The sequence below is a fragment of the Pseudophryne corroboree genome, chromosome 1 (assembly GCF_028390025.1).
Source record: "Pseudophryne corroboree isolate aPseCor3 chromosome 1, aPseCor3.hap2, whole genome shotgun sequence".
In the NCBI taxonomy this organism is placed as follows: Eukaryota; Metazoa; Chordata; class Amphibia; order Anura; family Myobatrachidae; genus Pseudophryne; species Pseudophryne corroboree.
Window position 1 is genome coordinate 453,629,358 of NC_086444.1, and position 27,381 is coordinate 453,656,738.

The window sequence follows — 27,381 nt, forward strand, 5'->3', positions numbered from 1 at the left end:
GTTCCGGATTGGCCGAGAAGAGCGTGGTACCCGGAACTTCAAGAGATGATCTCAGAGGACCCGTGGTCTCTGCCGCTCAGACAAGACCTGCTGCAGCAGGGCCCCTGTCTGTTCCAAGACTTACCGCGGCTGCGTTTGACGGCATGGCGGTTGAACGCCGGATCCTGAAGGAAAAGGGCATTCCGGAGGAAGTCATTCCTACGCTTATTAAAGCCAGGAAAGATGTTACGGCAAAGCATTATCACCGCATATGGCGGAAATATGTTGCATGGTGCGAGGCCAAAAAGGCCCCAACAGAGGAATTTCAACTAGGTCGATTTCTGCATTTCCTGCAAGCAGGAGTGAATATGGGCCTAAAACTGGGCTCCATTAAGGTACAGATCTCGGCTCTGTCAATTTTCTTTCAAAAAGAACTAGCTTCAGTACCTGAAGTTCAGACATTTGTGAAAGGAGTGCTGCATATTCAGCCCCCATTTGTGCCTCCTGTGGCACCTTGGGATCTCAACGTGATGTTGAGTTTCTTAAAATCACATTGGTTTGAGCCACTAAAAACCGTGGATCTGAAATATCTCACGTGGAAAGTGGTCATGTTATTGGCCTTGGCTTCAGCCAGGCGAGTGTCAGAGTTGGCGGCTTTATCATGTAAAAGCCCTTATCTGATTTTCCATATGGATAGGGCAGAATTGAGGACTCGTCCCCAGTTTCTCCCTAAGGTGGTGTCAGCGTTTCACCTGAACCAGCCTATTGTGGTGCCTGCGGCTACTAAGGATTTGGAGGACTCCAAGTTGCTAGACGTTGTCAGGGCCCTGAAAATATATGTTTCCAGGACGGCTGGAGTCAGAAAATCTGACTCGCTGTTTATCCTGTATGCACCCAACAAGCTGGGTGCTCCTGCTTCTAAGCAGACTATTGCTCGTTGGATTTGTAGTACAATTCAGCTTGCACATACTGTGGCAGGCCTGCCACAGCCAAAATCTGTCAATGCCCATTCCACAAGGAAGGTGGGCTCATCTTGGGCGGCTGCCCGAGGGGTCTCGGCTTTACAACTTTGCCGAGCTGCTACTTGGTCAGGGGCAAACACCTTTGCAAAATTCTATAAATTTGATACCCTGGCTGAGGAGGACCTGGAGTTCTCTCATTCGGTGCTGCAGAGTCATCCGCACTCTCCCGCCCGTTTGGGAGCTTTGGTATAATCCCCATGGTCCTTACGGAGTTCCCAGCATCCACTAGGACGTCAGAGAAAATAAGAATTTACTTACCGGTAATTCTATTTCTCGTAGTCCGTAGTGGATGCTGGGCGCCCATCCCAAGTGCGGTTTATCTGCAATACTTGTACATAGTTATTGTTAACTAAATCGGGTTATTGTTGAGCCATCTGTTGAGAGGCTCTATTGTTTCATACTGTTAACTGTGTTTCATATCACGAGTTGTACGGTGTGATTGGTGTGGCTGGTATGAGTCTTACCCGGGATTCAAAATCCTTCCTTATTGTGTACGCTCGTCCGGGCACAGTACCTAACTGAGGCTTGGAGGAGGGTCATAGTGGGAGGAGCCAGTGCACACCAGGTAGTCTAAGATCTTTCTAGAGTGCCCAGCCTCCTTCGGAGCCCGCTATTCCCCATGGTCCTTACGGAGTTCCCAGCATCCACTACGGACTACGAGAAATAGAATTACCGGTGAGTAAATTCTTATTTTTTTATACATATGAAAATGTTCAGCAATAAGATTGCCTTGTCCCTCATTCTTCCAAGGAGTTTGCAGTCATCACCAAATTCTTCAATACAATTAGCATTTTACCAATGTTTTACAGAACAATGTATGAGCTGGCTTCCATGATCTTACTTTATATATCATGGGTCTTCAACCTCAGCCCTCCAGCTGCTGTGGAACTACACATCCCAGCATGCCCTGCCATAGTTTTGCTATTAAGGCATGCCAAAACTGAGGAAGGGCATGCTGGGATGTGTAGTTTCACAGCAGCTGGAGGGCCGAGGTTGAACTACACATCCCAGCATGCCCTGCCACAGTTTTGCTATTAAGGCATGCCAAAACTGAGGAAGGGCATGCTGGGATGTGTAGTTTCACAGCAGCTGGGGGGCCGAGGTTGAAGACCCATGTTATAGATCCTCTAACATTAGATGTTGATGTAAATCTCTGATGGGATTTGATCTGCGTAGAAGGCGCACTGCGCATGTGCAGATCTGAGGATGCAATGTCACTCATGGTGCCCCAAACTCTGCAACATTATTGACGTGGGGATCGTTTCACAAAACGGGGGCATATTGGCACCAGTTTCTGAGTATGCCAAGGCCAGTGGCTGCATCTTCTGACACAGCCTAACTTGCCCCAGCAGCGTCATTTCACCAGACATCCTGAGTAACCTGAAGGTTAGTATTAACATCATGCAGTATAAAGATGGTACAAAGACTGCTATACCGTTGCATCGTGTCCACTTGCCACACTATTATATTACCCCTTGAGTGGTGGCGTGGACCACTACCAGAGTGGGAATTTGGGGCTTTGGTTGAGATTCCGACCAGCGGCATTTCACTGGCTGTCGGGACTCCAGCTTCGATCTCCTGACCGCCGGGATCCCGACTGACAGTAACTTAACTGCATCCCGTTAGATCATAGAAAGCAATGAATTTTACACTGCAATCGGTAACTTCTACATGCAAGGTTAATTTGTGGATTAGGGGGTTATTCAGGTTTGTTAGCAAACCAAAACCGCACACTAATGGGCAAAATCATGTTGCACTGCAGGTGAGGCAGATGTAACATGTGCAGAGAGATTTAGACATGGAAAAAGGTTGTAATGAGTTTTTGGAGTTTTTTTGTTGTTGTTTTCTTAGTAAAGTGACCGGGAACCCCAATTAGGGCACCAGAACCACTGGTATAGTGTATGCCAAGCTTAAGCGTTGGATAGAGATAAAAGTGGCAACCAATCAGCTCCTAACTGCCATGTTACATGCTGTGTTTGAAAAGTGAGTTAGTGATTAGCTGGTACTTTATCCTCATCCACGTTATCTCCATCCAAGGCTTAGTAAATAGACCACAAAGTTTTCTACAGCATAAGTTACTGTATAAGCTGGGGCCTTTTGCTATAACTGCTACCTGTATTCTGTGTCCAGTATTTTATGTATACAGTATGTACGTTTTCTTTCTATCAGAACACACAAAAACACCATAGTACAGTGGTTCACAAACATGGTCCTCAAGGCACCCTAACAGTCCAGGTTATAAGCCATGGCTGAGCACAGATGTTTAAATCAAGATGACTGAGGAACCAAATAATTCTCCTGTGCTCAAGCATGGATAGCCTTAAAACTTTGAGGACTGAGCTTGGGTACCCGTGCCATAGTAACATAAATCTGGAATTGGAGTTCTAACAGCAGATTTGGAGCTATTGTTACTGCAACTTTTCAACTTTCTTTTGGGTATTGTGGAATACAGCATTCGATTGGTGAGTAGTACCATGAAAGCAGCTATTGGCTTTGGTGGTGGTCTGAGGCCTGGTAGACTGAAACTGCTGCAAGCATTGTATCACTTTAATAATAACTTCACAACTATAAACAATGTGTCACCTATCACAAACACTAATGTCTCAGAACAGTCTAATCTATATAACAATATTAACAATAGCACATCACTAAACAAAAATATCAGGAAATAAGTACCTAGGTGGCACAGAAAGAGCTAATGTAGGAACAGCAGCAGTCACAAAGAGTAAAAACAAAAAAGTGATTAAGAGAAAAATTTTTATTTAAAAAGCGTGTCAGCACTAGGTTGGTGAGACAGGAGGACAGACTTTAAAGCCTTGCGCCAGGAGGTGAGAGGTATAGGGGAGGCAGGAGTGGTGTTTCTCTGTGCTAGCAGCCTTTTCCTTAGGGGGTCATTCCAAATTGATTGCACGCTGCCGATTTTCGCTGCGATCAGGTCTCTACTGCGCATGCGTATGCACCGCAATGCGCATGCGCGTCGTACGACTACAATGCGGATTATTGCTGAGCTATGCCGATCGCAAGAAGATTGACAGAAAAAGGGCGTTTATGGGTGTCAACTGATCGTTTTCTGGGAGTGGTAGGGAAAACGCAGGCGTGTCCGGGTGTTTGGAGGGTGGGTGTGTGACGTCAATTCTGGCACCAAAAAGACTGAAGTGATTGCAAGGGCTGAGTAAGTTCAGTCCTACTCTGAAACTGCACAAAATGTTTTTGCAGAGCTCGGCTGCACAGGCGTTCGCACACTTGCAAAGCGAAAATACACTCCCCCGTGGGTGGCGACTATGCGTTTGCATGGCTGCTAAAAACATCTAGTGAGCGATCAACTCGGAATGAGGGCCTTAGAGCAGACATTCCCAACCTTGGTCCTCAAAGCACACAAACAGTGTGGGTTCTAGTGATATCCAAGCTTCAGCACAGATGGGTAAATGAATATAACTTACTTAAGTCAACCTGTGTTCAAGCATGGATATCACTAAAACCTGGATTGTTTGTGTGCCTTAAGGACCGAGATTGTGAATGCCTGCCTTAGAAGATGGCTGCCCAGCGTATCTGTGTAAGAGCAAGAGGAGAGAGAAAGCCTTTGGGGGGCCAAGAGGGGCGGGTAGTGAACCAGGAGAAAGCACCCCCCCCCCCCCCCCTTTCCCCAGCATAGGGGATAAGACGCTGACCTGTAACCCCTCCCCCAGCTCCGGGTGCCATCTACTGCTGGTGTTCCCGCCCTGGAGCTGCATTTCACACTCCTTGACTGAGATTTTGGCGCCATCTTGACTACTAGCTGGGCTGATCTCCGTATCTGCAGGGCTCTGTCTCCTCTGTAAAGCCGTATTTCTCTAACGTCCTAGTGGATGCTGGGAACTCCGTAAGGACCATGGGGAATAGCGGGCTCCGAAGGAGGCTGGGCACTCTAGAAAGATTTATGACTACCTGGTGTGCACTGGCTCCTCCCACTATGACCCTCCTCCAAGCCTCAGTTAGATTTCGTGCCCGGCCGAGGTTGGATGCACACTAGGGGCTCTCCTGAGCCCTTAGAAAGAAAGTATAGTTTAGGTTTTTTATTTTACAGTGAGACCTGCTGGCAACAGGCTCACTGCAGCGAGGGACTAAGGGGAGAAGAAGCGAACTCGCCTGCTTGCAGCCGGATTGGGCTTCTTAGGCTACTGGACACCATTAGCTCCAGAGGGATCGACCGCAGGCCCAGTCCTTGGTGTTCGGTCCCGGAGCCGCGCCGCCGCCCCCCTTACAGAGCCAGAAGCAAGAAGAGGTCCGGAAAATCGGCGGCAGAAGACATCAGTCTTCACCAAGGTAGCGCACAGCACTGCAGCTGTGCGCCATTGCTCCTCATGCACACTTCACACTCCGGTCACTGAGGGTGCAGGGCGCTTGGGGGGGGCGCCCTGAGCAGCAATAAAAACACCTTGGCTGGCAAAAATACCACAATATATAGCCCCAGAGGCTATATATGTGGTAAATACCCCTGCCAGAATCCAGAAAAAAGCGGGAGAATAGGCCACGGAAAAGGGGCGGAGCTATCTCCATCAGACACACTGGCGCCATTTCTCCTTCACAGATCCGCTGGAAGGAAGCTCCCTGGCTCTCCCCTGCAGTCTACACTACAGAACAGGGTAAAAACAGAGAGGGGGGGCACTAAATTTAGGCGCAATATATATATATATATAATATAAAAAGCAGCTATAGGGGACATAACTCAGTTAGTCCCTGCATTATATAGCGCTCTGGTGTGTGCTGGCATACTCTCACTCTGTCCCCCCAAAGGGCTTTTGTGGGTCCTGTCCTCATTCGGAGCATTCCTTGTGTGTGTGCGGTGTGTCGGTACGGCTGTGTCGACATGTTTGATGAGGATAATGATGTGGAGGCGGAGCAGATGCCTTTAGAAGGGATGTCACCCCCTGCGGGGCAGACACCTGAGTGGATGGGCTTATGGAAAGTAATGAGTGCACGTATAGACTCCTTATATAAGAAAATCGACGACATGCCAAATGTGGGACAGCCGACTTCTCAGCTCGTGCCTGCCCAGGCGTCGCATGGGTCGTCGGGGGCTCTAAAACGCCCGCTACCTCAAGCAGACCCAGATGTCGACACTGATACTGACACCAGTGTCGACGACGATGAGTCTAACCTGATGCCCACTAAGGCCATTCACTGCATGATTGAGGCAATGAAAGAGATGTTACACATTTCTGATATAACTACAGGTACCACTAAAAAGGGTATTATGTTTGGAGAGAAAAAACTACCCGTAGTTTTTCCCCCATCAGATGAATTAAATGAAGGGTGTGAAGAAGCGTGTGCTTTCCCTGATAAAAAATTGGTAATTCCTAAGAAGGTACTAATGGCGTTCCCTTTCCCGCCAGAGGATAGGTCACGTTGGGAAACACCCCCTAGAGTGGATAAAGCGCTCACACGTTTGTCTAAAAAGGTGGCACTACCGTCTCCGGATACGGCCGCCCTCAAGGAACCTGCTGATAGAAAGCAGGAGGCGATCCTGAAGTCTGTATATAAACACACAGGCATTATACTTAGGCCAGCTATTGCGTCAGCTTGGATGTGCAGTGCTGCCGCTGCGTGGTCAGATAAACTGTCAGAAAATATTGACACATTAGACAGAGACACGATCCTGTTAACCATAGACCATATAAAAGACTCAGTCTTATATATGAGAGATGCACAAAGGGAAATCTGCCGACTGGCATCTAAAGTAAGTGCATTGTCCATTTCAGCTAGGAGAGGCTTATGGACTCGCCAGTGGACAGGAGATGCAGATTCAAAAAAGCACATGGAAGTGTTACCATATAAGGGTGAGGAATTATTTGGGGATGGTCTCTCGGACCTAGTTTCCACAGCAACGTCTGGGAAGTCAGCATTTTTACCCCATGTCCCCTCACAGCCTAAGAAGGCGCCGTTTTATCAGGTTCAATCCTTTCGGACCCAGAAAAACAGGCGTGGAAAAGGCGGGTCCTTTCTGTCCAGAGGCAGAGGTAGGGGAAAAAGGCTGCAACAAACAGCAGGTTCCCAGGAGCAAAAGTCCTCCCCCGCTTCTTCTTCCAAGTCCGCCGCATGACGGTGGGGCTCCACAGGCGGAGCCAGGTACGGTGGGGGGTCGCCTCAAAAATTTCAGCGATCAGTGGGTTCGCTCACAGGTGGATCCCTGGATTCTGCAAATAGTATCTCAGGGGTACAAGCTGGAATTCGAGGCGTCCCCACCCCACCGGTTCCTAAAATCTGCCTTGCCGATTGCTCCCTCAGACAGGGAGGCGGTGCTAGCGGCAATTCACAAGCTGTATTCCCAGCAGGTGATAATCAAGGTACCCCCACTTCAACAAGGCCGGGGTTATTATTCCACACTATTTGTGGTACCGAAACCGGACGGTTCGGTGAGACCCATTCTAAATTTGAAATCCTTGAACACGTACATAAAGAAATTCAAGTTCAAGATGGAATCGCTCAGGGCGGTTATTGCAAGCCTGGACGAGGGAGATTACATGGTATCCCTGGACATCAAGGATGCTTACTTGCATGTCCCCATTTACCATCCTCACCAGGAGTACCTCAGATTTGTGGTACAGGATTGCCATTACCAATTCCAGACGCTGCCATTTGGACTGTCCACGGCACCGAGGGTATTTACCAAGGTTATGGCAGAAATGATGATACTCCTTCGAAGAAAGGGAGTTTTAATTATCCCGTACTTGGACGATCTCCTAATAAAAGCGAGGTCCAAGGAACAGTTGTTGGTGGGAGTAGCACTATCTCAGGAGGTGCTGCACCAGCACGGCTGGATTCTGAATATCCCAAAGTCACAGCTGGTTCCGACGACACGGCTACTGTTCCTGGGTATGATTCTGGATACAGTCCAGAAGAAAGTGTTTCTCCCGGAGGAGAAAGCCAGGGAGTTGTCATCTCTAGTCAGAGACAACCTGAAACCAAAACAGGTATCAGTGCATCGCTGCACAAGGGTCCTGGGAAAGATGGTAGCTTCTTACGAAGCAATTCCCTTCGGCAGGTTCCATGCCAGAATCTTTCAGTGGGACCTGTTGGACCAGTGGTCCAGATCGCATCTTCAGATGCATCGCTTAATAACCCTGTCTCCAAGAACCAGGGTGTCTCTACTGTGGTGGCTGCAGAGTGCCCATCTTCTAGAGGGCCGCAGGTTCGGAATACAGGACTGGGTCCTGGTGACCACGGATGCCAGCCTTCGAGGCTGGGGGGCAGTCATACAGGGAAGAAACTTCCAAGGACTATGGTCGAGTCAGGAGACTTCCCTTCACATAAATATTCTGGAACTAAGGGCCATCTACAATGCCCTAAGTCGAGCAAAAGCCCTGCTCCTACACCAGCCGGTGCTGATCCAGTCAGACAACATCACGGCAGTCGCCCATGTAAATCGACAGGGCGGCACAAGAAGCAGGATGGCGATGGCAGAAGCCACAAAAATTCTCCGATGGGCGGAGAATCATGTACTAGCACTGTCAGCAGTGTTCATTCCGGGAGTGGACAACTGGGAAGCAGACTTCCTCAGCAGACACGACCTCCACCCGGGGGAGTGGGGACTTCACCCAGAAGTCTTCCAGATGCTGGTAAACCGTTGGGAAAAACCACAGGTGGACATGATGGCGTCCCGTCTCAACAAAAAGTTAAAAAGATATTGCGCCAGGTCAAGGGACCCTCAGGCGATAGCTGTGGACGCTCTAGTGACACCGTGGGTGTACCAGTCGGTTTATGTGTTCCCTCCTCTGCCTCTCATTCCAAAGGTATTGAGAATAATAAGAAAGCGAGGAGTAAGCACAATTCTCGTGGTTCCGGATTGGCCAAGACGAGCGTGGTACCCGGAACTTCAAGAGATGCTCTCAGAGGACCCGTGGCCTCTACCGCTCAGACAGGACCTGATACTGCAGGGGCCCTGTCTGTTCCAAGACTTACCGCGGCTGCGTTTGACGGCATGGCGGTTGAACACCGGATCCTAAAGGAAAAGGGTATTCCGGAAGAAGTCATTCCTACGCTTATTAAGGCCAGGAAAGATGTTACGGCAACGCATTATCACCGCATATGGCGAAAATATGTTGCATTGTGCGAGGCCAATAAGGCCCCAACAGAGGAATTTCAACTAGGTCGATTTCTGCATTTCCTGCAAGCAGGACTGGATATGGGCCTAAAACTAGGCTCCATTAAAGTACAGATCTCGGCTCTGTCGATTTTCTTTCAAAAAGAACTAGCTTCAGTACCTGAAGTTCAGACGTTTGTAAAAGGAGTGCTGCATATTCAGCCCCCGTTTGTGCCTCCAGTGGCACCTTGGGATCTCAACGTGATGTTGAGTTTCTTAAAATCACATTGGTTTGAGCCACTAAAAACCGTGGATCTGAAATATCTCACGTGGAAAGTGGTCATGTTATTAGCCTTGGCTTCAGCCAGGCGAGTGTCAGAATTGGCGGCTTTATCATGTAAAAGCCCTTATCTGATTTTCCATATGGATAGGGCAGAGTTGAGGACTCGTCCCCAATTTCTCCCTAAGGTGGTGTCAGCGTTTCACCTGAACCAGCCTATTGTGGTGCCGGCGGCTACTAGTGAATTGGAGGACTCCAAGTTGCTAGACGTTGTCAGGGCCCTGAAAATATATGTTTCCAGGACGGCTGGAGTCAGAAAATCTGACTCCCTGTTTATCCTGTATGCACCCAACAAGCTGGGTACTCCTGCTTCTAAGCAGTCTATTGCTCGCTGGATTTGTAGTACAATTCAGCTTGCACATTCTGTGGCAGGCATACCACAGCCAAAATCTGTAAATGCCCATTCCACAAGGAAGGTGGGCTCATCTTGGGCGGCTGCCCGAGGGGTCTCGGCTTTACAACTTTGCCGAGCAGCTACTTGGTCAGGGGCAAACACGTTTGCAAAATTCTACAAATTTGATACCCTGGCTGAGGAGGACCTGGAGTTCTCTCATTCGGTGCTACAGAGTCATCCGCACTCTCCCGCCCGTTTGGGAGCTTTGGTATAATCCCCATGGTCCTTACGGAGTTCCCAGCATCCACTAGGACGTTAGAGAAAATAAGAATTTACTCACCGGTAATTCTATTTCTCGTAGTCCGTAGTGGATGCTGGGCGCCCATCCCAAGTGCGGATTGTCTGCAATACTTGTAAATAGTTATTGTTAACTAAAGGGTTATGGTTGAGCCATCTGTTGAGAGGCTCAGTTGTTTTCATACTGTCAAACTGGATATAGTATCACGAGTTGTACGGTGTGATTGGTGTGGCTGGTAAGAGTCTTACCCGGGATTCTAAATCCTTCCTTATTATGTCTGCTCGTCCGGGCACAGTGTCCTAACTGAGGCTTGGAGGAGGGTCATAGTGGGAGGAGCCAGTGCACACCAGGTAGTCATAAATCTTTCTAGAGTGCCCAGCCTCCTTCGGAGCCCGCTATTCCCCATGGTCCTTACGGAGTTCCCAGCATCCACTACGGACTACGAGAAATAGAATTACCGGTGAGTAAATTCTTATTATATATGTGGGACCCTGACGCACCTAGCCCCTCATGGTACAGAATATAGTGATAGCGATATGTGAAACAGGAGAATGGAATCCCACACAACAGCTACAGGCACACTCAGTCACATGTACAATGCAGATGTTATTACATATAATCAATAAGACTGCACTGGACTAGTAATTTACATATTACTATGTATAAGTATAGATATAACAATGCACAGTAGATACTGGATGTATATCACAGAATACTTGTACCAAATATTCAGATAGCAGTACACTTGTTCTTAACTAACACGGGGTAATTCCGAGTTGATCGCTCGCTAGCTACATTTTGTAGCCGTGCAAACGCATAGTCGCTGCCCACTGAGGAGTGTATTTTAGCTTTGCAAGTGTGCGAACGCCTGTGCAGCCGAGCACTACAAAAATAGTTTGTGCAGTTTCTGAGTAGGTCTGAACTTAGCCGCTGCGATCACTTCAGCCTGTCTGTTCCTGGAACTGACATCAGACACCCGCCCTGCAAACGCTTGGACATGCCTGCATTTTTCCAACCACTCCATGAAAACGGTCAGTTGACACCCATAAACACCTTCTTCCTGTCAATCTTCTTGTGATCGGCTGTGCGAATGGATAAATCCATCGCCCAGCAACGATCTGCTTTGTACCCGTACGACGTGCCTGCGCATTGCCGTATGTGGACGACTTGCTGATCCTGGCTAACTCCCAAGAGGTTCTCCTCAGTCATCTGGAATTGACGGTCCAATTTCTACTAGCGCACGGGTGGCTCATCAACTGGAAAAAAGTTCTTGCTGGTCCCTGCTCGGAGCATGGTGCACCTGGGTACACTACTGGACACATACAGCCAACGATTGTTTCTGTCTCCAGAGAAAGTCCTGAAACTTCAGGACAGGATCAGATATTTCCTCTCTCGCCCAAGGGTGTCAGTACACTCGGCGATGCGAGTACTACGCCTCATGGTGTCGGCTTTCGACATGGTAGAGTACGCTCAATTTAATTCCTGCCCTCTGCAGAGGTTAATCCTTTCCAAGTGGGACGAACTGCCTCATCGGATCAGGTCTCAAATGATCTCCTTGACTACGGAGGTTCGTCTGTCACTGAGCTTGTGGCTACAGGACCAACAGTTGAGCAGGGGCCGTCCCTTCTGGATCTCCAACTGGGTCCTCCTGACAACGGATGCCAGTCTGCGGGGTTGGGGTGCGGTGTTGGAGCAACACTCTCTCTAGGGTCGGTGGACCAGGGAGGAATCTTTCCTCCCGATTAAACATTCTGGAATTGCAGGCAGTGTTCAATGCGTTGACACTGGCCCTGCTTCTAGTACAGAACAGGCCTGTTCAAGTACAATCAGACAACGTCACCACAGTGGCGTACATAAATCATCAAGGCGGCACTCAAAGCTGCATGGCAATGCTGGAAGTATCAAAAATCCTACGTTGGGCGGAACGCCATCTGCCAGTAATATCGGTATTGTTTATCCCCGGAGTCCTCAACCGGGAAGCGTATTTCCTCAGTCGTCAGGACATTCACGCCAGAGAGTGGAGTCTTCATCCGGAAGTCTTTCAACTCCTAGTGGACAAGTGGAGCCTACCAGATGTAGACCTGATGGCATCTCCATACAATCACAAGGTTCCGGTCTTCGGATCAAGGGATCCTCAAGCAGCATTCGTGGACGCACTGGGAATTCCATGGAACTTTCGGCTGCCCTACGTGTTCCCTCCAGTGTCACTCCTGCCCAGGGTTCTACGGAAGTTCAAGCAAGAAAGAGGAATACTACTTCTAGTTGCTCAAGCATGGCCCAGACGGCATTGGTTCCCAGACCTGCAGGGTTTGTCGATAGAGCGCCATCTTCTACTTCATCAACACCCAGACCTCCTCGTTCAGGGCCCTTGTGTCTATTCGGACCTGGCCAGACTGGCTTGGACGGTGTGGCTCTTGAAGCTTCACACCTGAGGGCCAAGGTATTCTCCGAGGCGGTTATTCAAACTATTCCTACGTCTGTTCCTGACGTTCATACTTTCACTCAGAGCATTTTGCCGCTGAACAATTGTGCATGGCGCATCTTGGGAGGCAGAAGTATCAAAGGCATAGAACCTGATGAACTTGTTCACCGAGGACCACCCTCGGTGAACAAGTTCATCAGGTTCTATGCCTTTGATACTTCTTCTCCCAAGATGCGTCCTTTGGATGCCGAGTTCTTGTACCCGCTACAGTGCAGGAACTGCTTTAGGACATCCCGATGTTATTCCCTGTGGAATACCAGTGTACCCCGCTGCAGAAAAGGAGATTTATGGTAGACTTACCATAGTTAAATCTCTTTCTGTGAGGTACACTGGATTCCACAGGGCGCCCACCCTGACGCACTTAGTTTCTTTGGGTTTGTACGGCATTAGTCTATGTGACTAACATCTACCGTCTCTTTTGCCTGCTACTGTATTGGACTGGTTAACGAAACTGAGCTCCAGTGCCTGGAGGCGGGGATATAGAGGAGGCGGTGCAATGAATCCTGGGAACAGTCAAAGCTTTAGCCTGTTGGTGCCTCGGATCAAGATCCAACTCTACACCCCGATGTTATTCTCTGTGGAATCCAGTGTACCTCGCAGAAAGAGATTTAACTATGGTAAGTCTACCATAAATCTCCTTTTCTGCAGCAGGTTACATTGGTTCCACAGGAAAACATCGGGGTGTAGAGTGGATCTGGATCCATATGCACCAACAGGCAAAGTTTTAGCTGTCCCAGGATGCATAGGGACCTCCTCTATAACCCTGCCTGCAGGCACTGAGAGCTCAGTTTTTGAGTTGGTGCCTGCAGTGGCAGATCACTGAACAGGGGGGCTGCGTTGTGCAGCCCTGAAAGCTTTTCATCTGCAAGAAATTGACTTTGCTATTTGAGCTGGCAGCACTGTATGTCAGTGTGACATTCAGTGCTGCATCTCCATCACCTCCCAAGCGGCGCTGCACACTCCCGTTGGCCTGGTTCCCGGGTACCTGCGGCGGAGGCGTCCCGATTTAGGCACGGTCGCAGACTGCTCTCCCGGATCGTGTGGCTGCTACGGGAGGAGGTAAGAGGGTCTCCTAGGCGGGACCCACCATTAAACCATGATCCGTCCGCGGTCTGGGGAGATGGAATGTGGCACTGGCGTGGACACCGTCACTGGGCAGGGACCCCACTAGACCAGGGCACAGGAACACAGGTCAGGTGTATTAACACCAGTTTAATGGGGTTCTGTAGTACCTAGGGAGGTGGCGCTTTACCTGTAGCCCCGGCCCAGGGCACCGTCTCCTTACAGATTTCCTGCCGTGGAGCTGCCTCACTCTCCCTCATTCCCTCACAGAGACTCTGGGCACCATTTTAACAGCATAGCAGCAGCAGGTCTCTGGGATTGCTGGGCAAGGTCTCCCATGTAAAGCCGCCTGTGTACAGCGCAGAGCCTTTACATTCACTTGAGTATCCTACATGTCTTAGAGACGTTAGTTGAGAAAAGGTGTACATTGCAGAGTATATTGGGGGTTATTCCGAGATGATCGTAGCTGTGCTAAATTTAGCACAGCTACGATCATTCACAGTGACATGCGGGGGGACGCCCAGCACAGTGCTATCCCGCCCCGCTATTCACTCCTCGTCCCGCAGCGGCTGCGTGTGATGTCACGCAGCTACTGCGGCCCGCCCCTGTTCGGTCCGGCCACATCTGCGTTGGCCGGATCGCGCACATGAAATGTGATTGGGTCAGAATGACCCCCATTGTACGAGTATTCTGCTATATCCTCCGGTCTGAGACCGCGCTGTGATATATATATATATATATATATATATATATATAAGTCCAGTGCAGCTTTATTGTTACAATACTTTCTGCATTGCTTGTGACTGTGTGCCTGTATCTGCTGTGTGGTTTCACTTTTCAGTGTTTCCCAGATATAACTGTCACTATATTCTGTACCCTGGGCTAGGTGCTTTTGGGTCAAACAATAGAGTTTATCTATATACATATATAAGTATATTACTCCTTTGTTACAGTCACATTATACCCTGCTGTTTTTTTTTTTCACAGGTTATTGTATTTGTCCGGCTATATAATCGTACTGTGTAAGTCCAATTGTTTACATTGTGCAATGACTCCTGCATCATGTAGAGCATGCTCCGCGGATTTATCAGAGGGGGAATTATTGCATGAAGGTCTCTGTACTGCGTGTCATGCACCTCCCAGTCAGTCCGCAGCCTCTGCCATTAGTCAGGAGCCTCCATGGGCAGCATTCACTACCCTGCTGGGCACTCTAGTGGAGTGCTTGGCGCCCCCTATGGGACTGCCATTGCCATTACCCCCACAAATTGTGCCCATGGTTAATCCGCCTTGGTGGAAAATTTGTCTAACCAACTGCAACAACTAAACCAGTCCCTGGTTAGACAGAAATCTACCTCAGGTCACTCCCGTGCCCCTGGTCCCTCTAAGCGGGCTGCTTCCTCCTTGCAGTCTACAAACTTCTCTGATGTCTCATCTAAAGAGGAGAGGGAGCATACGGTCCTGTCGGACACAGAATCTTGTGTTACTGATGAGGAATCTCCCTTATTGAGAGATGTCCCTGCCCTGGTGGTTGCTCTTAAACATATCTTGCAAATCACAGATGAGGAGGATTTCACTACTGTCGCAAACAAAACTGATAAGTTTAAAAAGCAGAAGGTGGTTAAAACTGTATTACCCCATTCTGATCATCTAGTGGACATCAGACGGGAACCCTGGTCTAATCCAGGGCAGAATTTCCCTATTCCTAAACGGGCCTTGGCTCGCTACCCTCTCCCTGCAGAATTGTGTAACAAATGGGAAACTCTGCCACCGGTGGATTCTCATGTCACCCACCTAGTGGTGTCATCAACTCTGCCTGTCATCACTGTCCCCTCACTGAGGGAGCCGACAGATAAGCGTGTTGAGGGATGCCTGAAATCTGTATATTCCCTCACAGGGGCTATTTATAGACCCACTATAGCTGCCTCTAGGGCTGCAAAAAGTATTGAGGCGTGGGTTCAGGCGTTAGAGGAAGAGCTGCCCGAGGATATCTCTGAAATTGCCAGACAATACCTGTCTCATATTACCACCACTTCTTATTACATTCAAGAAGCGTACTCTGAGGCGGGAGTATTGATGACCAAGGTGACGACTACGTCATCTTCTACTTCCTCAACGCCCAGACCGCCTCGTTCAGGACCCTTATGTCTATCCAGACCTGGCCAGACTGGCTTGGACGGCGTGGCTCTTGCAAGCTTCACTCCTGAGGGCCAAGGGATTCTCCGAGGCAGTTATTCAAACTATGATGAAGGCCCACACACCGGCTTCTGCATGGATTTATTACAGCGTCTGGAACTCTTACTTCACATGGTGTGCTGCTAAGAATTGATGCCTATTCGTTCAGTACTTCTAGGCTTTTGGCTTTTCTGCAACAAGGCCTAGATTTCGGGCCTTCGTCTGGCCTCCCCTCAAGGTGCATATATCTGCCTTGTTGGTGTGGTTTCAGAGAAAAATTATGTCTATTCCTGACGTTCATACTTTCACTCAGGGTGTAAGTTCATCAGGATCTATGCCTTTGATACTTCTGCCTCCCAATATGCTTCCTTTGGATGCCGAGTTCTTATACCCGCTACAGTGCATCTTTTCACCTGAACCAAGAGATTGTGGTCCTGGCCTTTATCTCTTCGGACTTGGCTAAAATACAGTCTTTGGATGTGGTTAGGTCTCTCTGTGTCTATGTGGGCATTAGATGGTTTGATGCCCTCTTTGTCCTGTTTGGATTCCACAAATGTGGCTGGCCTGCAAATAAGCAAGCGTTGGCCAGATGGATTAGAAAGGTGATTGCACATGCTTACGAACAAGCTGGTCTTCTAGCTCCAGCTTCGATTACGGCCCATTCTACCCAGTCTGTTGGACCTTCTTGGGCAGTCCGCCGTCGCGCATCGGCAGAACAATTGTGCATGGCAGCTACGTGGTCCTCTGTGATCACGTTTCTTAGGTTCTGTGCCTTTGATACCTTTGCCTCCCAGGATGCTTTCTTTGGACGCCGGATTCTCACATCCGCTAAGGCGCATCCCCTCACTTGAGGAACTGCTTTAGGAAATTTCTGATGTTTCTCTGTGGAAAACAATGTAACCTGCTGCAGAAAAGGAGAGTTATGGTAGACTTACCATTGTGAACTCTCTTTCTGCGAGGTACGTTGGGTTCCACAGGGCGCCAACCCTGACACACCTAGCTTCTTTGGGTTTGTATGGCATTAGCCACTGGTTACCTTCTCCTGTCGTGAGAATGTGTTCTTATGTGACTAACATCTGCCTTCTCTCTTGCCTGCTCCTGCATTGGACTGGTTATCAAAACTGAGCTCTCAGTGCCTGGAGGTGGGGTTATAGAGGAGGCCCCTATGCATCCTGGTACAGCTTAAGCTTTGCCTGTTGGTGCCTCTGGATCCAGATCCACTCTACACCCCGATGTTGCCCTGTGGAACTCAATGTACCTCGCAGAAAGAGTTAACAATGGTAAGTCTACCATAACTCTCCTTTTTATAATAATCTAATCTAAAATATGTAGGAATAGTAAATAAAAAAAATAGGAGATTACGGAAGATTAATAAAAAGTTTCCTATATAGCCTGTCGGCTTCTGTGTATATTTGTGGTGGATACCACTAGTGTGGGTTTGTATAATCACTTAATTGTATTTTTAGTACAGCTTCTCATTAGCTCAATTGATTATTAAATAATAGATTTATACTATTTGGGTGAAAATATAGGTAAAATCAAATTACTGGGTGATTACCATATCACAGTGTTGTCTTTCTAGAGCAGTGGTTACCAAACTCGTTCCTTAAGGACCTCCAACAGTTCATGTTTTTCAGGTCACATAGTAGATCTTCAAAGGATTAGGCTGTGGGTGGGGGACAGAGAGGTTCGGTTTAGGCGGCGGGGGGAAGGTTAGGGTTAGGCTGTGAAGAGGGAGGGTTAGGCACTAAGAAGGGGGGTTAAGATTTGGCTCACTCGGTGTGCATTAGGGAACACAGTTTTTTCCTACACAGAATTACCCCTCCCTTTTAGCACCTGAGTGACATTACAATCTGATTGAGCAGCTTTCCATTTTGTGTGCTGCCGGGGAAGATTAGGGTAAAGCACCAGCGTAGTTACCTAGTATGTGTCGGGATGCCGCCGTTGGTATTCTGACCACTGGCATCCCAAGTGCCGGGGTCCTGATACCATCCCCATTTCAAGGACACATTTAAAGCTGGTGGTTTAAATCCATCCAATTTTTCCCTCCAGAAGGAACACTGCCATATGGGCACCATGGCTTTACATGTGAGATGCAAATATGTGCTCATGTCACCATGCAACACACATTCCCAAACTAAGGGGTAGATGTATTAAAGTTCCCTTTTCGATGGTTAAATCCTAGGTCCCGCTTCACCGCATTATCGCTGTGAACCCGGCACCAGTATCGTCCAAATGTATTATGCTACCTTGAGCCGTTAACGGGCGACATTCGGCATACTGAAGACCACCCGTTAACGGCGTTCGATGTTGCAGCCCTCTGGTGATCTAGGAGCTCCGTTTTTTTCTCCACCCCACAGATCTCATGTGCATGCACCGGTGGTGTGTCCCAGCTCTTCTCGCGTCTCTGTCCTGGCTCATGCGTATTGAGTGCAGGGATGCCATCTACACATTATATTTCCCACAGCGGTCACGTGATACAAATAACTTTATTAAAAAGATTACAAAAAAACATGGCCGCCGGAAGAAAAACCGAGATTAGGGAGCCGCACCGCATGCAAACAAACGGCGAAGTCGAAGACTGCAGAAGACGAAGCGCAGATCCAGAAAAGCCATTCATACATTAGGTAAGTCCCGCCGGCGGCGGCAAGAGGGTGGCGATGGCAAAAAGGGGAAGGGCCCATAGCACAGCACGAAAAAAATACCACAATCCACAATCATACATCAGGAGGTACGGTAACTGCAGCAATTAGCGTGCGCAGTTACCGTTTTTACCCAGTAAAACAGTTCATACATCTGCCCCTCAGTCCTCAAGGCACACTAAGTCTGCCGGGTAGAGTGATATCAGGGTTTCAGCACATATGATTAAATCCAAAATAACTGAAGTGTGCCTTGAGAACCGACATTGGGAATGCCTGCCATAGAAACGAAAGCATTTCTGAATAGTGGGCCTTATTCAGACCATGTCGCTGACAGGCGAAAATCGCAAACAGATGTTTTTCAGCAATCTGCACTCGTGAAATGGCCACATTGAGCGTGCTAGCATGATCCCAGAAGGATGCGTTTGAATCATTTACAGGCGATGGGCGGCTACCCGGCTTTGCGGGGAATGTAGCGGGAAATGCAGGCATGTCATGGCAGTTTTCGGGGCCGGCGGATGACATTGCCTACGTTTCCTGTGATCGGAAACATGGTGGCAGTGCCCCTGCCGACACAGCCATGCGGCGTAGGCAGGCGTCAACCTCTATTTGAGGTTTTTGCAATGTGATCACAATTGAATTGTGATCACATCATGGGCCGGCACAACCCATGCTGGGCAGCCTTGCCATGTGCTGGGCGGCCCCCACCATGTGATTTTAGTGGTCGCAGATTTTGCTAAAATAGCAAAATCTGCGACCAACTCTGAATAACCCCCAGCATCCACAATATTGCCGTTTCATAGTGACTTTTTGACAGCATCTCCTCATAGTGTATGCTCTAACAATATGTCCTCTAGGTTGTACACTGTGGAAACAGATGTTAAAAACTGAACTTTTTAATAAACAATTTCAGAGCTAATCCAATATCATATGGGCATTTAATAATTCTGCTGTTTTCTGTCCAGAAAATTGTGATACAGCTATGAATGGAGAAGTGTGTCAGCTGTTGAATGACGGCATGCAGAATATGGCCAAAATACCACTTTTCTAGAGTGACAGGAGAACAATTTTCTCCATTCACTTTAATGACACAATATATAAGCATTTCATTACTTCAGAAATCATTGTGTGTTGGGTGGAAACCTGGGCACTATAAATTGCTTGTGTGATAGAGCACTACAAGAGAATAGCAGGTCCTCAATGCACCATTTGGGGTACAGTGTCCTAAACTCTGACATTACAGTCCAGGTTTTAAGGATATCTAGACTTGAGCACAGATGACTTAATTAGTACCTCAGTCAAGTTAATTTAAGCACCTGGACTCAAACATGGATATCCTTAAGCTTTGGACACTAGACGATATATTGGACGATTTGTCATTTTGAGACAAATTGGAACGACAATCAGTTCACATCATCTAGTGCAGTGGTTCTCAAACTTGGTCCTCAGGACCCCACACAGTGCATGTTTTGCAGGTAACCCAGCAAGTGCACAGGTGTATTAATTATTCACTGACACATTTTAAAAGGTCCACAGGTGGAGCAAATGATTTCACTTGTGATTCTGTGAGGAGACCTGCAAAACATGCACTGTGTGGGGTCCTGAGGACCGAGTTTGAGAACCTGTGATCTAGTGTGTACACTGTATCGTGTGGTCCCATGCGTCATTCATTACATCTTTCTGAAGATATCCTTAAAGATTTTGTTCAAATTGTCAAGTGATTACACCCAATCGGGCATCGGTGTAATGGTTAGCATTAATGCCTCGCAGCACTGAGGTCATGGGTTAGATTCCCACCATGGTCTTAACTGTGTGGAGTTTGAATATTCTTCCTGTGCTTGCCTGGGATTTCCTCTGGGTACTCCAGTCTCCTCCACCAATCCAAAAATTTACTGGTAGGTTAATTGGCTCCCAACAAAAATGATTCCTAGGGTGAAAGTCTGTGCGTATACATTTATTTATTAACAGTTTCTTATATAGTGCAGCATATTCCGTTGCGCTTTACAATTAGAACAACAGTAATAGAACAAAACTGGGTAAAACCAAACAGACATAGAGGTAGGAGGGCCCTGCTCTCAAGTTTACAATCTATAGGGAAGTAGGCATTGATACACAAGGATAGATGCTACCTATTGCATAATGGTCCACCAGATTGCTAGGTCCTTAATGGGTTGTATGATATGATCACCCAGCAAGGTTGGCTAAGTGTCAGGAGGGTGTGAGAGTAAAGAAAGACCAGATATGTGAGTTTTTATGTACTGTACAGAGAGGATGTTATTAGATAGGGAAGCACTGAAGGTTATGTGGGTGGGTCTGGAATTTTATAGGCTTGTCTGAAGAGCTGAGTTTTCAGGGAACGTTTAAAGGTTTGGAGACTAGAGGTGAGTCTTTTTGTGTGTGGGAGGGCATTCCACAGAGTGGTTGAAGCCTGGATAAAGTCCTGTAATTTTGAGTGTGAACAAGAAATATGTGTGGATGAGAGACGCAGATCTTGTGCAGAGCGGAGAGGTTGGGTAGGGAGATATTTTGAGATGAGTGAAGAGATGTATGTTGGTGTAGTTTGGTTAATAACCTTGTATGTAAGTAAAAGTATTTTATATTTAATACGGTAGAATACCGGTAACCAATGGAGGGACAGAGCGGATCTGCAGACGATGAACGTCTAGCGAGGAAGATTATTGTAGCCTTGCAGCTGCATTCAAAATGGATTGTAGTGGTGAGAACCTATGTTTGGGAAGACCAGTCAGGAGGCTATTACAATAATCAATGCGATAATGAGAGTTTATGCTGTGTCTTGTGTAAGATATGGTCATATTTTGGATATGTTTCTTAGATGTATGTAACATGATCTTGAGACAGATTGAATGTGGGGAACAAAGGACAGTTCAGAGTCAAGAATGACACCTAGGCAGCGATCTTGTGGGGTACGGATGATTGCTGAGTTATCAACAGTGATAGAGATATCAGGTTGGTAACTACTATTGGCCGGTGGAAATATAATTAATTCTGTTTTGGAAATATTAAGTTTAAGGTGGCGAGATGTCATCTAAGATGAAATGGCAGAAAGGCATTCAGTGACACGGCCCAATACAGATGGTGACAAATCTGGGGAGGAAAGGTAGATTTGAGTATCATCTGCATAGTATCATCTGCATACGGATGATACTGAAATCCGAAAGAGTTGATTAGTTTGCCAAAAGATGTAGTATAGATAGAGAAAAGCAGAGGACCTAAGACTGAGCCTTGTGGTACTCCAACTGAGAGAGGTAGCGAAGAGGAGGTGGAATCAGAGAAACGAACACTGAAGGAGCGATTAGATAAGTAGGATAAGAACCAAGAAAGGGCTGTGTCCTGAAGACCTAGGGATTGTAGTGTTTGTATGAGAAGAGAGTGGTCAACAGTGTCAAAAGCAGCAGAGAGGTCAAGGAGAATAAGTAGTGAGTAATGTCCTTTAGATTTAACAGTGACCAAATCATTCACTACCTTAGTCAATGCTGTCTCTGTGGAGTGTTGGGCACGAAATCCTGACTTAAATGGGTCCAGAAAGCTGTGTGAGTTAAGAAAGTGTGTGAGGCGAGTGTAGGCAAGTCTCTCAAGTAGCTTGGAGAGACATGGGAGCTGAGAGATGGGACGGTAGTTTGAGAGAGCGTTAGGGTCAGAATTTTGTTTTTCAGAATGGGAGTAATCACTGCATGCTTGTACAGAGAAGGAAAGATACCAGTAGACAGAGAGAGATTACAGATTTTAGTTAAGGTTGGGATGAGCACAACAGACAGAGCTTTACTAATTTGTGAGGGAATAGAGTCAAGGGGATAGGTAGAGTAGGTAGATGAGAAGAGTGCAGATACTTCATCTTCATTTGTGGGATCAAAGGAAGAGAAGGTGTTAGAGGGTTCAGGAAGAGAATTGAGTAGGTCAGTGGCTGTGGAAGAGCATACCATTTCATTTTGGATCTTATCAATCTTGTCCTTGAAATAGGAAGCAAGATCTTGCGCACTGTGTGGCTGGTGGATTGGGTGAGGGAGGGACAAGAAGTGATTTAAATGTATTAAAAAGTCGCTTGGGGTTAGAGGCTTGAGCAGAGATGAGAGACTCGAAATATGTTTCTTTGGCACTGTGCAGAGCATTACGATAAGAGTGGTACATGGTCTTATAGGTGAGGAAGTCACATGAACTACGAGACGCTATTGGCGTTCTACTTTACGTGAGCATTTTTGTAGGTGTCTTGTGTATTTAGAGTGCCACATTTGACATCTAAGTCTATGTGGAATGTGATGGGCAGCCAGAGCCACTTCATCGAGTGCTGTTTCTAGAGTTTGGTTAAGGTGTGATACAACAGTCTCAGGAGAGGTGAATGTAGAAATCGGTGAGAGCAGTGGTTGCAGTGAGGTAGATAGTTGTTGAAAATCAATAGTGTTAATATTTCTGCGGGTTAGAGGAGGCTTGGCAGACTTCAGGGACATTGAGTTTGAAGTAATGGAGGAGAGCAGGGAAAGATGTGTTATACCCCTTTTACACTCACACAGCCAGGTCACTCCCGGGACACTAAGACCTGGGATCGACCCGGGACAGCCCCATTTACACTGATCCCGGTATATCCCTGCAAATGCATGTGTATGTCATTAGAAATGGCCAACCCCGCACTTTTTACGGTTGTTGTTATGCACCTTCAAGAACTGCTTTTTCAGAGTCTTCATTGTGTTTAAAACTTGCTGTTGTGTACGGATAATTCCTCTGGCTTTAAGCATCTTGGATATGTTTTTATAAATGACTGCATCTTTCACTGTGCCTGTGATCTGCCTCATTATTTCCTCCTCTCCCCTAATGCTGAGCAGCTCTCTCAACTCCTGGTCTGTCCAGGTCGCCATGCTGCCTTGCTCCCACGCTTCCAGGACGCTCCCCTGGGCTCTGAAAGATGACATCATCTTTTCTGAGCCCAAGAAAGCTCCAATCCGAGGCCTTTTAACAGTCCCGGGTAGTGAATCCCGGGATGGGCCCTTTCACACTACACAGCTTCCCGGGACGGTCCCGGATTCAACCCTGGTCGAGACCTGGGATGAAATCCCGGGATGCTCGTCCCGGGAAATTGTCCCTGTACCCTTTCACACTGAGCAAAATCCCGGGATGATGCGTGTTCATGTGCAATATCCCAGGATATTTTTGTGAGTGTAAAAGGGGTATTAGTGAGTTCATAAACAGAGCATAGTCTGGTGAATACAAGATCAAGGCAATGGCTCTCCTGATGAGTAGGGGAGTCAGTTGATTGGGAGAGGCCAGGAGAGGAGGTTAGTTTGGAGGCATAGAGAGACTGTGGACTGTCAATAGAGATATTGAAATCGCCCATAATGATGGTGGAGATGTCAGAGGATAAAAATCGAGCGAGCCAAGCAGAAAAATCTTCCAGAACCTTTGTAGGTTGCCCAGGTGGGCGATAGAAATGGTGAAAGTCCTAACAGAATGTACTTCAAATGATGTAAATGCGAGCGAAGGAACAGGTGGTAAACCTGTGTGTGTGTAAGATTTAGACAGTAATATTCCAACCCCACCTCCTTCACTGTTACCAGGCCAGTGTGTTTGGTGTGAAGTGGAGCCCACCATGTGACAGTGCTGAAGGGGAGGCATTGTCTGATTGTGTGAGCCATGTTTCTGTAATGTTTATAGCTAGCATATTGAGTTTTTTTTTTTAAAGGTCATGAATATATGTTAATTTGTTGCAAATACATGTGGTAGGGAATAGATTAGGGCACAGTGTGTATGCAGGGGTTATTCAGATGTGGTTGAAGTTTTTTGTGTGTGTCGCAAAGTACTGATTATCAGTGATTGCCAGTTTGCTGCCATTTGGGTGGCTGGGAGGGGACGGCGACCATCTCCGTTTCCCAAAACAGAGGTGTGTCTCTGCCATTTAAGGGGAGGGAGGAAGCCAAGGAACTCTGTGGATTCACTGAGATTTCTTGGTCTCTGCAATGAGTGGCTTGCGCATTCCCAAGGGTGTTGTACGCCTCCCCATGGTGAGTGAATGATCCGATGCCTGTGTCCTAAGATTCAGGTTGGATCACTACTGCAGCAGGAGGCGTCTGCTTGTAATAGATGCCTCCTACTGCTTTACCATACAGGAAGCAGCAGTGATAGCTACTCCAACCACATCTGAATTAGCCCCTATATAGTTTGTTCTGGGGATGAAGGGAAATTGGGATGAACATTGTGTCATTTGCACATCGTCTAGTGCAGGCCTGGCCAACCTGTGGCTCTCCAGCTGCTGTAAAACTACACATCCCAGCATACCCTGCCACAGTTTTAGCATTACCTCATAGCAAAACTGTGGCAAGGCATGTTGGGACTTGTAGTTTCACAACAGCTGGAGAGCCACAGGATGGCCAGGCCTGGTCTAGTGTGTACCCAACTTTAAAACCGGACTGTAATGGCAGAGTTTGGGAAACTCTGGGTTAACCTTCAACTGTTTTCATTTGGTAGATGTAGAGAAATTATAGTAATGCTAAAAAATAAACAGTCCATGCCTCCCAACATGACCCTCTCCAGGAGGGACAGAACTATTAAGACTAACATTACAGCCCCTATATTGTACAGCATGCTACTCAACTTTCTGCTTACCTGGACTTAATTTTTAATTTATAGTTTAAAAAAGTGAACTGTAGCAACAAACACCCCCCTTCCCCCCAAAAACAAAACAAAAAACACAGTACATCGTAAAGGAGCAAACCAGCACAGTGGTGAAAACAGCAAATAGTACCTGGGGTTAATTAATCCATTGACAACGTTGGTGTTTTTAAGCACCAATTATTTAACTTAGCCCAGGTGATGGCAATAGAAAAGTTAAGTTTGGAGTTTGTTCCAGGTGAAAGGTCACGCTGATGGTTAGATGTTAATGTTATATAACTTTAGGCAAGATTTAAAAAAAATTCTACTAATTTGCTTGTAAGTGCTGCTTTTGAGATGAAAAATGGGGGATACATTTAGGGAATACTTATTATTTACTTAAGGGGGCCTATTTATCAATGAATATTTACGGAATATACCATACCTCCCAACATGACCCTCTCCAGGAGGGACAGAATGTTCTAATTCTGGACTTTTCTCTTCATTTATGATTGCCATCACCTGTTTTGAACAGGTGAATGGATAAGAAAGGTGTTTCAGCACAGGTGATGGCAATCATAAATTAAGAGGGAAGTCCAGGAGCAGAGCATTCTGTCCCTCCTGGAGAGGGTCATGTTGAGAGGTATGGATATACTCAGAAAATATTAATTGACAAATAGGCCCCACAATGCTATATATCCAAATCAGGAATGAACTTTTGTGTATCATATTAAACTCTGCAGCTCCCTTTTAAGATAAAGACACTTTACAGTTGTTTTGTCACAGGCTACTGTCCCTTTCAAGATATTTAGGAAAGAATGTTTCTTGCATAGATCAAGCAATTCTATCCTCTAGGTCCCTGCATGTTTGCACTTTCATCCCTCCAAGAGCTTGTACATATCTGTCCCTCTTATCCCAAGCAGCATACACTCTAACTCCCTTCTCTCCACAGGAAGTTCGTGCATTGCTCCTGCGGTTGGACGTTTCTGCTCCTCTGTGGATTTGTTTTGCTGGTGTCTTTGGTACCTACTGGTCGTCCACTACTCTGTCTTATGCATCTGACAAGGCTGGGAGTAAGTACAGCTCTGTGCCAAGGTTTTCCCTACCTTTTCAAGCTATTGGAGGATCTTACTGGTTCCTGTCACCAGCCAATGCCACCGGGCACACTGCTTCTACCTCGTCTGGAAAATAGACAAAGCTGTCAAGCAGAAGGGCACCAATGGCAGGGTTATCATATTTCTCCCCAAACTTTTACCCTCACCTTATGCAGCTTATCTCTGGCAGAAGAGCTATCTGTGTTTGTACGCTATCTGCGAAGGGGCTACCCAGCTGGCACTGCCCTGCATTTAGTATTCTTGCTGAATGCCAGTCTTCTGGGACTGTACAATATGCTTTTGTTGTGCACCGCACTTTATGCCCCTAGCTATACACAGAGTGTGATTGGTGCAGCAACGGGGACCCTGTGCTGGCACCTTACCTATCGCGGCTGGTACCGTAAATGCTATTCACCTGGACCACCTGGTTATGGAATGTTTCCTAGAGTGACAGCAACCAGAAATAAGCTGGATTGAGAAAGAACTGACATTTTACATGGCATTTCCCCACTCCTGGTCCATGACCAGCTGAGATTTTCCTCATGAAAACTAATGACAAATGCAATATTTACTATTCATTTTTAAGCAGTACCTGGACTCTATCATATACACATGCTAACCAAATTCAAAATAATGCAATTATCTTCTCCATTCCCACAAATAATGGTATCGCATCCCCACCTGGTATCTGTATCTATATATCTATATCTGTATTCATAATAAATAATTTTATGCAAAAACCAGTGTCACTTTGATATATAGTTAACCACATCAAGACAAGAGTTCATCCCACGAGTCATAGTGGTTGACGAGATATTCTTAATAACAAAACAAAGAAATTACGAGTACTGTACATGGCAGGAAAAGATCACAGAAATGTTGAAAACAGCAATCCCACATGGATGTTTTTCTTTTAATAGCAAAATCTGCAGATATTGGGGGTTATTCTGGTCGCATCACTACGACCGTAATAACCCCGTTCTCGGTGCCAATGCGCACGCGTAGGTCCCGTCCTGCTTGTGCGCGACCAGCCAATGCAATCTGAATGCATTGGCTGCGAACACCTCTGCCTGAATGACAGGCAGAGGTGGGCGGGGTGGCGATGGAGCATTACGGGGGCATGCAGCTGCTCCGATGTAAAAAATGGCCCCGGCCCTGCTGTATATGCAGCCTAGCTGCAGGGGGTCTTCCACGGTTGCTGCGACCGCAATTATACTGCGGTTGAGGTCACAGCCTCTGGGCAGGCCAATCTGCATGCTGGGCGGCCTTGCCCTGCGATGAGCGGCCCCCAGCATGCGAAAGAAAG

At 47.2% G+C, this 27,381-nt stretch overlaps 1 protein-coding gene across 1 annotated transcript in view; it reads left to right on the top strand.

Annotated features, from left to right (window-relative positions):
• Window positions 1-26,815, top strand: part of FITM1 (fat storage inducing transmembrane protein 1) — a 33,276-nt gene extending 6,461 nt beyond the window's left edge. The window contains exon 2 of the mRNA XM_063913638.1: window positions 25,934-26,815. Coding sequence (XP_063769708.1) covers window positions 25,934-26,552 — 619 coding nt within the window. The 3' untranslated portion in view covers window positions 26,553-26,815. The remainder of the gene's footprint in view (window positions 1-25,933) is intronic.
• The last annotated feature ends 566 nt before the right edge of the window (window positions 26,816-27,381 follow it).